Consider the following 12,031-nt stretch of genomic DNA (forward strand, 5'->3'; position numbering starts at 1 on the left):
ACGTCTCTAAATGTTTTGATGAATTGAACAAGGTGGACCCTCTTGTAAACAAGTGTAATGCTTTATTGGGTCGTCCACTCACAGTTAACAGTCTTTGTATTGAGTTGTGCTTGAAATGTACTGTAATTCTGCAAACTGTTAAATATTTCAATCAATCTATTATACCAGACAGTGGTTTTCGCCCCTTTTCATATCAATTGCTCAATTATTTATTCAGCATTTGAGTCCCCCAAACTTAGAATATTTTGTTATTGTTAGATATGTGTCCACATTTCCATGCAGTATTGATGTTGCTACCATTAGGAGAGATAACAGGCAAACGTTGATCAAAATGACAATTCTCTAATTGTGTAGACTTCTTGAAAAATTAAGTAATGCAGATGTTTAACAATAATTGAACACTTGAGACTGAGTGTAAAACTAAACACATTTTCGCTCTCAGGAGTTAAAGGTCTATATAGTAAAGGAAGGGTCCATTTGGTTACCAACTCTCCATTTTTTTTTACCAGATTTGTGTCATGTCTGAAATACGTGTCAGAGCATGTCGCTATAGGTGTAATGTTGGAGACCACAGAAGTGAACCTTTCAAGCCTGTTTTCTCAACCTCGCTGTTTTCTCTGCGAGACATTTACTCTATAAGCCATATCAAAAACCGGTGGGTCAAACTGAACAACCAATATGTCAATTTGAAGCTATGATTCCCTGCTTTCATATGACATGAAAAGTGGTTGCATTTAGTTGGGGACCACCTTGGAACCCCCACAAGGACCACTGGTTGGTTCCCTGGACCACTGGTTCTTGCCAAGAAAGAAGTTCACTCTGTATAGTTCCTTCCTAATCCGTATGGTTGGGACGGGGGGGACTGGACTGTCCAATCCGCGCTCTACCTTTTGGTTGTCCAATCCCTGTCCTGTCCTCACTGTTCATATATATACACGGTGTAATGCAATTATTGGGAAAGGATCACATGATGGTGTGAACATACTTTTGCCATTTTGCACGCAGCTGAAAGAGGTTTTCTTTATATATTACTTTAGACTTTACAGCATGGATTGCCAGGGAGAAGACGGGGATCTGTGCAGCTGGGCTACTTCAGTGAGTGTACACACACACACACACACACACACACACACACACATACACACACACACACACACACACACACACACACACACACACACACACACACACACACACACACACGCACAGTCCCACACTTGCATTTGTCTGTTTTTTGTCTGTCTTTGGTAATGACTTAAACCCATTTAGACCTGACGACGATTCTACAAATGCCTTTTAAATGCTGGTTCTATGTCAGTCGTTCTCGAACATTTTCATGTCAAGGACCCCCCCCAAGATTATATGTAATTGGCTTCCAACCCCATCTCAAAATATGTTGTTCCAGGGACACCCCCAGAAGCAAAGATTTCAGTTATAAATGTTCGCTCTGAAAGAATATATATTCCAAATTCGCGCTACATTTTTTCAAAAAAATTGCAGACCTACCGCCCAGAATGAGCTAATGTGTTATATCCCTTTTCTATTATTATGTAATCTTAATTCATTCCTAAACACGTGTTTTAATATTTGCATTTATATCTGGCCACTGGTTGTATGCATGCATGTATTCCAGCTAAATTCTGTATAATACACATTACAATAACAACATAACAGACACGTTGATTGGGGTTTTTTTAGGCAGCTGTGATCACTTTAGCTTCTCGATGATTTTAGCCGGTCACATATGGACACATCTTAGTTTCTGATATCTTACTAAGTTAGTAGTTACTATATGATAATTACAATTATGTTGCTGCAATGTTAACCCATTTAGGCCTGACGTCGAAATAAAATAAAAAAGTCTTCTGAAAAGAATATATATTCAAAGATTTGTGCCGCATTTTCACGATTTTTCAAAAATAGCAGACCTACAAGCTCGTAGCGCGCCACTCGGTGGTGCACTATGAGCTTGTCTATCTGCTATTTTTGAATGCTTAGTTAAAACACCAAAAGGGGTTCCCGCCCAGAATGGGTTTAATAGAACTAACTAGAGTTCCTTGTTGATTTGTCTTCTTTAGATGTTGGCGAACAGCAGGAGTGACATCAAAGCACGAGTGTTACAGTTTGTGGAGGAGAGAATGCAGACAACCATGGTATGAGTGAATTTGCTATACAAATTATCCCGAAAGGCTCACATTTTGAGAGATGTGTTTGTCTTTTTCTTTTTTTTTGCAAATGTATTATTTTGTTTTGTAATAAATGCAGTCCACATTTATGCACGCATACCGAGAACACAGAAATGCATGGTATTTATATTTGAGGAGAACACCCAGTTCCCAGGAGTTGTTTGGCTATGATATCTAGACCACATGATACGAAATGTGGAATAGCAAGCCATGCTGCGTTTTCACTGCCTGCTGTTGTTGGTGCACGGACTCGTGTGTTCAGGTTTCAGTACCCAGCATTGGGCCGGGTTTTAGAGAGTATGCACAAACATGCATGGTTTTCCCATCAGGACACGCCCCCCCCTCATCTAGACTGAGTGGCAAAACATTGAGCAGAATGGATTGTTTGGAGTTTGGAAATCGTTGGAAATCACTCAACCGTCCTGCGTAGTGCGTACCACCTGTTTCTAAATGTCACATAATGCAGGAGGCAGCAAAAAATGTTGTGTTATCGAAAACAAGCACTTCCAAACTCTGAAAAATAATCAAATGCGGGGCAATTCTTGACAGAAAGTAGCTCATAACGTTTCTATGGTGGATTTTCATGAAACAAAAACTTTGCAGATAGAAAGAGGATAATTGAAGCTTTTCGTACAGCTGCACTGTCGGTGAGTTGCAATCAGACAGGACTTTTCTGTTTGGATGAATGGGGCTGTCAAGGCCGGAAAGTAGTTTTTTTGCCACTCAGTGGCCGTTCCCGCATAAATTCCAGGTACGACGATGTCGCGCGCTTGCCCTCTATTGCATGGGTGAATAGAATATCCTTCTTTGGGTTATTGCGTGGCCTTGGCGTGATAATTATGGATCTCTCTCCCTCCCGCCGCCTGTCCATCTCCCTCTCGCAGCTTGTTTTGAGGTTTTTGGTATCCAGGAGAACGCAGAATATGGTGTTGTGTGTTTTCCAGTTCAAATCTGCTGCTGCTGCCAATCAAAATGATAGCCTGTGGACGTCCACCTATGCTTTCTATGGCATAGGCACCGGGAGAATCTAGACGCAGCTGCGCTACATGAGACTAATTAATTAGAGCGACAGAGAGAGTGTGTGTGTACGTGTGTTTGTGTCAATTTAACAAAGGTGCAGACGATCAGAAATCAGCCGAATTGAAGTGGACTCGGTCCCCAGACTTTTGTTTTCCTCTCCCTGGAAATAAAAACGCCTGGGTTTCCGAGGCTAATCAAATGAAGCTATATGAGAATCTGACCCAGAACAGGAAGCGGTGAAGGCCACGTTCTGGAAAAGGGAACTGCAGTACATGCAACAGAGCCTATACGTCCATATTTGGGCACAGACGGACCCCAAGGCTGATCTTTAGAGTAGATTGGGAGACATTTAGCCGAGCCACGTATACCCATTCATAACGTTCTCCTCCTGTTGCGTAGCCGCGGGAGACTGATTGTTATCTTCTCAAAACGATTAGATATGATCCCACCCAAATGTGGTAATTCACCCGTGTAATCCTTGACACAACATACACGGTGATGACACAGAAAGATTCAGCGAGCTTCTAAGCATTTAATTATGTTTTCACATGGAAGCCATTTTGGTCTTAAAAGTCACACGTGAGACCAAAAGTCAGACTCGTTTGAACCGAGTGGTGCTGTTGGTTGTCGGACTATTGGAGTAGTGGGACTGTTGGCTGTCGGACTATTGGAGTAGTGGGACTGTTGGCTGTCGGACTATTGGAGTAGTGGGACTATTGGCTGTCGGAAACTATTGGTTTGTCGTTGTCGGACTATTGTCTGTCGGACAATAGTCCAGCTCTGTGCTGGTGGTAAAACTACTGGTCTTACACTAAAATCATCTTCCCACCATGCACCTGCACCACAGTGTGAAGCTCAACAGTGCCACTTTGTCAGCTGCTGGTCCTACTTTAAACATGCATCCCTACGCTCTCCTCCGCGGCTGTCTATGACTCAGTAAGCAGACACTTGCGATTCATTATGGGCACATTTCCTTATAATGGTGACTCAACCAGGCAATCCGGTACAGTTTCCCTTGAGATTCTAACTCACTTTTCTGTGGAAGTTCTTGACATCCGTCTTCCCAGTAACTGACAGCATCGATGCGTCATCATTTGTCACCAGATTATTTACTGCATTGTTTCTCAACTTGTGGTCAATGCAATAAATTCCAATAGGAATCTTCACTTTCCTACATTACTAAATGCATGGCCAGGGACCACATGCAACACCTTCACGGACCACAAGTGGTCCACGGACCACCTGTTGAAAACCCATGCTATAGAGGGAAAGGGACACACATGATCCTTGGGACGGCTGCACCGTTCAAACACGTATAAGGTTAATCTAAGTCAAGAATGTGACCAAACTTCATTTAGAGTAGACCATGTACCTTGCCTTCCTTGGAAGAGACGTTGTTTTTTTCCACCTCCTTTACCACCACCAGTCGTTGGCAATGTTGTGTATTTCATTTCATTACATTTTCTTCAATGAAACTTTGGGGTACTATAGTGGGTTTGTGATGGGGGGGGCCTTTTGTGTATGTCTTTATTTGTTTGTTGCCGTATTGTTGTGTTGTACCTCGTTGCATGTTGCATGCCCTGAGGACTCCCTTGAAAACGAGTTGGTGCAACTCAAGGGAGTGGAATCCTCTAGTGGAATGTTCAAATAACATGGCGTTTTATTTCTTTTCGGCGAATGCGTCCCTCTTATTATCACCCATTGAGAACTATGGGAAAGCATTTGTGTCATTTTAAGTTGGCTATTCAAAAATAGCAGCCGATGCGAGCTCACGGCGCGTATAACTTCATGCCGCTCTGCGAGCTTATGCATCTGCTATTGTAATGTAAGTATTCATTTATCGCAGATGTTATTATCACACACACACACACACACACACACACACACACAGAGAGAGATATCTCATATCATGTTCCCCGCTGTGAGAACTGCATTTGCTCTTGAAATCTACTCCCAAGCAAGCCAGTTTCTCTTCTTGGAATTGATCCATTTTAACAAACAAATTGGACACCTGCTTGCCACATGGGGTGCTCATTGTTTTTAAATTCTCTTACTTTGGCGAAAGGGCCTTTCTGTGTGGAGTGCTGTGCATGTTCTCCCTGTGTGTACCCTCACAAAAAAACATGCTGTAATCCTGGTCTCTGAACTTCCTCCCCCTGGCCAGCCGGGGCGCCTGATGGAGGGGAAAAGGAACTGGTTGGAATAACGTGTTCCTTCCACGCGCTACGTCCAACCAGGGAAACCCCCCCCCCCCCCTCTGTCAGGTGTAAAGGAGCAACTTGGACACTCGGGCATGAAGGAAGCATGAGTTCAAGTCCGTTGCTCTCCCCAGGTTGGCGGAGGGTGTGTAGAGCCCAGGATCACATTAGATAATTGACACAGGGGGTGGGTTACAAAATCGTGGGATTATAAATATATATAAAAAAAAAAATCTCTTACTTTTCTTATGAACCTATACTTTGATTATGTTGTTTCAAGTCTGTGAGGAGCGATTGCTTTCGAGAGTACGGAAGCAGGCACCTTTTTGTGCTGCGAGTGTGCTTCGATTCAGCTTGCATCATTTTCATTCATGTGTGTGAATATTCTCATCGCTCTGCCCTTTGTCTTGCCCTCTCATTAAATCATCCTGTGCAGCTCACTGGCGTACTGATCGGGGCTGCTGTCGCCGTGTCTCTGATTGGCGTCGTGGTGCTTTTCCTGTACAGAAGATACAGTCTGACCAGTGAGTTATGTCATGGAATACTGGACAAATCACCCCGGTGCTTGCCCCGTTTTGCTTGGGGGATAACTTTGTAATGTGCTATTGGCTGTTTGTATTTTTTTTTTGGAAAAATATAAAAAGATACTCCTATGGAAAGGAGGACTTATGTTGACCCTATAAACAATTTAGTATAATTTATTATGTAAGGTTTTTGCCCACTCAAATGGTACCTTCACTCAATCAATGAATCTTTATTTGTCACATATTTAAAAAAAAGTAGTATCTTTAAAATTCAGTGAAATGTACGTAGAAATGAGCAGTAAAACAGGACAAGAGGACCAAAAGCTAAAATAAAATCTACCGTTTTAAAGAGCACTTCCAACCCTAAAAAACAACACGGTAATAATAAATAACAACAATTTACACATGGACATGACACATGTCCATGTGTAAATCCATACAGGTATTAATGTCATGTCCGTGTGAAGGGGGGGGGGGGGGTCAGATAACCTAACCAGATTACCTCGTCAGATAATCCCCACATAGCCTACAACAACTTCTGTGAACTGACTTCACTGTGTAGCATAGCCTTTACATAGATTATATTTGTACTTGGGCTGCTGTCGTAAGGTAAAGTTTATAGTTAGAGGATTTCAAAGTCCAGCCGTCTCTGCCGTCCAGCCTCTCTCCCACCCCTCACTGCATGGGGGAGCGTCCCGGGGTGGGTAAACGGAAAAAGGGGGTGAGTTGTCCTGTTCTGTTGTCCATGTAAATGTTCTTCACCGCGCGCTACGTCGCGCGGTCAGCGGAAAACACCTACGTCGTCCACACACTGCCAGCGCCGCGAGCGACCGATCAAATCTCATTAGCCCATTTTAGACACCGAGGACGGTTCTACAAATGCCTTCTTAAATCCTGATGTTTTGTTTTTTTAAATGTCTCTCACCCCCACAAATAATAATAATAATAATAGTAATTGGCCCCCCCATCTCAAAATATGTTGTTCCAGGGACCCTCCCAAGATGCAAAGATTTGAGTTAAAAACGTTCGCTCTGAAAGAATACATATTCTAAGAAAAAAAGCGCAGATCTACAAGCTCGTAGCGCTTTTAGATCTGCTGCGACGTCGTCCAACCGTCCTATATTATTATAGGTTTCGCGGCAACAAACACGTTCATTGGTTGAGATCTGAACGCGCTATACGATTTATCGGTTATGTGATTGGTTCGGGCTATACGTCGCAGCGCAACGGCCAACGCTAACATTATCAGGACCGTTGTTTGTGCGACATCGCTGTCGGGAACGCTCGCTCCCGCCGGGCCTGTGCAGACGGGGATGTTCTGCAGGAAAAATGTTGTACGTTTCTGTTTTAATTGGCGAGCTTCCTTTCTCCGATGACTACTGTTGTATTTGTCCACTTGTCCAGAATGCTAACCCGGACATGTTGAGTACCCTAGTGTTTTATGCTAGAAATGTTGAGTATGGGTCCCCAGCCGGATGCTAACTTGCATTATGTTGGGGAAACTTTCATAATTAGCATAATAAGCTGGGGTACCATTAACATCCTATATAAGGCAACATTTTGAAAGTTTCATTATGCTTTAAAGGAGAATTCCATGCTAGAATGCTTTCTTATCTTTCTTACCTTTCTTTGTATTTGTTATGTCCCCACCAAAGAGGTCCAGGTGTTTTCTTGGCTATTTTCCCTACCATAAGCCCTCAATGAATTGCATTGCATTGAATGGGAATTGAATGGAGCTATGGGGTGTTATGCTAGTTCGCTTATTTCCATCGAAAGAAGTAGTAAAGTGTGCCGCTTGGGATATTATTTACATTATGAAGAGAGGATATATACAAAGAAATTATAATTTTGAGCGATGGAAATAAGCGAATAGCCCCATAGCCCCATAGCCCATTCAATTCAATGCAATTCATTTAGGGCTTATGGTAGGGGAAACAGCCAATAAGGAGCTTTTGCACAAAATAACACCTGGACCTCTTTGGTGGGGGACGTAACAACTACAAAGAAAGGTAAGAAAGCCTTTTAGTATGGAATTCTCCTTTAAGTAGCATGTGACGTGTCAAACTAGGGTTTTTTTTTTATCATGATTCTGAATCAATTGCAAGCTTTAGTTTTGCATGAAAAACACTCCTTGGGCTAAATTCGTCCATAGCCACATTTGTGTCGACGGCTGTGGACGTTTTTAGCCGCAAGTTTGTCGTGCAAAACTAATGCTTGCAATGAATTCAGAATCATGATAAAACCCCCTAGTTTGACCCAAGTACCACATTGAAGCATAATGAAAATTAAAAATGTTGCCTTTTTATATAGGATGTTAATGGTACCCCAGCTTATTAAGCTAATTATGAAAATGTAAAAATTCATTCGAAAAATGAAAACATAATTATGCAAGTTGGCATCCGGCAGTTTCTAAATGCCATACTCAACATTTCTAGCATACAACTTTAGGGTGTACTCAACATGTCCGGGTTCACAATGGGGTTCTGTATGGGGCTGGCAAGTTGACTATATATATATATACTGGTCAATCAAGGCTTTCTCTTGGGACTAAATGCCTTCCAAGCATGAAGCAGGATGTATCGTAGGCGCTGACGCTTAACTCTGCCGGGGCTTATTTAGCAGCTATAATCGGCTCATTGTACATACTTTTCTTTTTTTTTTACCCAATAATGCAGTATTGTCATTTTTGTTGTTGTTTTTACTTACTTTCATCTGAGATCGGTTCATTTGAGGGCGACCTGTCGTTTCTCTCTTAAGCTGCTTGAGAAAGTGCCCTAAAAGTTACGTTGGGACAAAACGTTTTTTTTTTTTTTTTTAAGGTAGACCACACCGATGCAACTCATTGCAACTCCATGAGTTGCATCGGTGTGGTCTGGAATCAGAATCAATGTAAGACGTTTTAACTTGTGTCTTTTTTCTTTGTGTCAAAGGTGTTCGCCAGGCCGGTGAGCCTCACTATCGCTTCAGAAAGAGGGACAAAGTGCTCTTTTATGGGAGAAAGATAATGCGAAAGGTTCTTTTACTCACTCTTTTTTTTTTTTTTTTTTTGAATGCTTGATTCATTGACTAATACCGTGTTAACAGATTTGCCAAAAAAAACTGCACAGAAGAGTACAGTTGAATTACAAATGCAATGCTAAAACACTCATGGCGTGCATTATCAATGTGTATAACCCTGATCATGGTAGTATGTTATACAAGTAGGTCGCAGTGGTGGAAAGTGAACTACCTTCCTGGACTACAATTCCCATAATTTTTTGGTGCACTGCTCCTCCTTGTGGATAGGGGGGAGAGCTGTCTTACTGAGACAACATGTAGTCCAGGAAGGAAGTGAGCCCAGTGTCCATGACATCAGAGACAACAGGCTCACTGCTACAATCTAAAATATCTAAAACCACATATTACACACATAAATACCCCCAGGAAAGTGAACTAAAGCTTCTAAACGTCATTAACATATATTTGTTTGCAAAAAGGGTGAAGTGTCCCTTTAAGTACTGTACTCGAGTAAAACTTTACTTTGAGTATTTCCAATACTTTTACTTCTACTCCACTACATCTCGGAGCCAAAATGTGTACTTTCACTTCACTACATTTATTTGAAAACTTTCGTTTACTAGTTACTTTGGAGATTTTAATAGCCAAAAACGTCAAGACGTACTAAGTAATGGATGCCACGGGCGTCAAGACGTCTCTCCCTTGGGAATAAAAAAAAAAAAAAATCCATATTTAGAAAATTCTTCTAATCTGGTGTACAGGTGATGACATGCACATTACACGCATAATAGAATGACAAATTCTTTCTTTCTTTATAATGGCAGAATTGGCACTCAGAGCCTAAACTGGTGACCACCAGGTGGCGCTGAAAGAGTTTTAACGTTGTTTAGAAAACATACCTACATACCTATTAATTCCTAACATATTAACCACTTCAATCCTATACATTTCGGCCATATGAAAATAGCCGATCTACAAGCGAGCTTGTAGATCTGCTATATTCAATAGACTTTGTACCCATTTTGAACTTGTGAAATGGCACATTCTGCACAATGAGTACTTTTACTTTTAGTACTTTTAAGTACATTTTGATGCCGAGGCTTTTGTACTTTTACTCGAGTACATTTTCAATTCCGTACTTTTACTATGTAACGAAGTAGTTCTAAAATTGCAGTATTGGTACTTTTGCCTAAGTAAAACAACTGAGTACTTTTTCCCACCACTGGTACAGTAGGTCGTAGGTCGGTGTTACAAGTAGTAGCATGTTGTCACTGGTGTGAGTTTGAGTATCGCAAGACTACAAATGCATGCATTTGTGTTATGTCATCCTTTAGGTATAAAGCAAAAAGAGCACCAGGCGCTTTTTTCTTTCCACCACTAGAGGGCAGAGTTTAATGAACATGTAATTGAAGGATTTATGTACTTGATGATAACACATTCACCTTTTTAACAACGTAAACCCACCTGGTCGACTTCCGGGGGCCTACACATACAAGGTCCGCTAGTATTTTACCAGTACCAAATATCATAATCGAAAATAGCCTCTCTACAGCAGTGTTGTTTTCGACATTTTAGTTTTAGTCATAGTCTCTTGAATAGTTTAAATTGACTTTTTAGTCACATTTTAGTCACCTGGAATGTTTTAGTGTTGTTGACTAAATATGAGATTTTAGTCGACTAAATCTACAGTTGATTTAGTCGACTAAAATGCATTTTTGGTGGGCCTTGTTGCCGTCGCAATGGCTGATTTGACACTTGCTGAAAATAGCAGATTTTCAGCATGCAAAATATGACTTGTCCACTAGTCCCTTCCGTACATTTTAGTCTTTCAAAATCTCAGTACATTTTGTCATAGGTTTAGTCATCATGGCTTAGTTTTTATTTATTTATTTACACAAAACAATACTGCTCTAAACAAGCTCACACCACGTCACAATGTCGTCCCCCCCCCCCCCCCCAGCAGTGGGAAGCTATAGGCTTCACGTGGTTAAAACCCCATCTTGAATTTCTATTATATATGTCTATATTTCTAACTTGATTAATTTCAACTGCAACGTTTTTTGTTTGTTTTTTGAAAACGGCAAAAAGTTTAACTTTCATCTTCCTGGTCCCTATAGGTCCAGACCCTGTCATCTACGCCCTCCACCTCAGTCTCCAAAACACAGCGCATACGCAAAAGAACCAAAGTTCTCAGCATAGCGCACAAGTATGTATGATCTGTTTTACCTTTTTGAAAATGTTTGAGAACCACTGACATAGAAACATATAGTCTATCGACTATTGTAACTCCCTCCTTACTGGCCTACCGGCATGATCAGCCTCTCCAGCTGATCCAAGCTCGCTTGGTCTTCAACCAGCCAAAAAGTCTCACACGTCTTCCCCCCCCCCCCTTCTCCGCTCCCCTCCAGTGGCTCCCGGTCGCTGCCACAGAATACAAAACTCTGATGCTGGCATTCAAAGCAACCAGAGGTATGGCTCCCCCATATCTTGCAAGTATGATCGAAACCCTACAAACCCTCCCGCGCACTCAGATCAGCCAACGCGGGGAAAGCTAGAAGTACCTTCACTAAAAACGCCGGGACAACGCTCCACACGTCCCAAACTCTTCTCCCTTCTAGCTCCAAAACTATGGAATGCACTTCCCATCACAATCAGAACTGCAGCCTCACTCCCCCAACCTTCCGCCGTAGTCTGAAAAAACCCACCTCTTCAGACTCCCATCACTTACCCTAGCGACCCTTAGATAGCACTTTATGTAGACTTGGATAGCATTTGATACTGACTTGCATGTCATGTAGTAGTAGCACTTTATATTATATATGTATAGTATAGTTTGTATGTATAGTTTCATTATATAGATATTCCACTGTTACGCTCTTAGCTTACGCATGTTTCATGACTACTACTTTTTATGTATGTGATGTATTGCTATGCTTTTTAGTTTTTTGCTTATTGTAAATTGCTCTGGATTAAGAGTGTCTGCTAAATGCCTAAATTGTACACATACTGGGGTTTTCTGAAAACTGTCAGGATTTAGAAGGCATTCGTAGAATCGTCCTCTGGTCTAAAATGGGTTAATGACAATTAATTTACTTTACGTTCGGTT

The 12,031-nt window shown here is 41.6% G+C and overlaps 1 protein-coding gene across 1 annotated transcript in view; it reads left to right on the plus strand.

Annotated features, from left to right (window-relative positions):
* Positions 1-12,031, plus strand: part of pnpla7a (patatin-like phospholipase domain containing 7a) — an 89,827-nt gene that overhangs the window by 452 nt on the left and 77,344 nt on the right. The window contains exons 2-6 of the mRNA XM_080756538.1: positions 1,038-1,095; positions 2,079-2,153; positions 5,841-5,928; positions 8,859-8,941; positions 11,043-11,131. Of these exons, the coding sequence (XP_080612664.1) occupies positions 1,048-1,095; positions 2,079-2,153; positions 5,841-5,928; positions 8,859-8,941; positions 11,043-11,131 (383 nt within the window). The 5' untranslated portion in view covers positions 1,038-1,047. The remainder of the gene's footprint in view (positions 1-1,037; positions 1,096-2,078; positions 2,154-5,840; positions 5,929-8,858; positions 8,942-11,042; positions 11,132-12,031) is intronic.

This window comes from Protomyctophum bolini, assembly GCF_963924005.1.
Source record: "Protomyctophum bolini genome assembly, chromosome: 22".
Lineage (NCBI taxonomy): Eukaryota > Metazoa > Chordata > Actinopteri > Myctophiformes > Myctophidae > Protomyctophum > Protomyctophum bolini.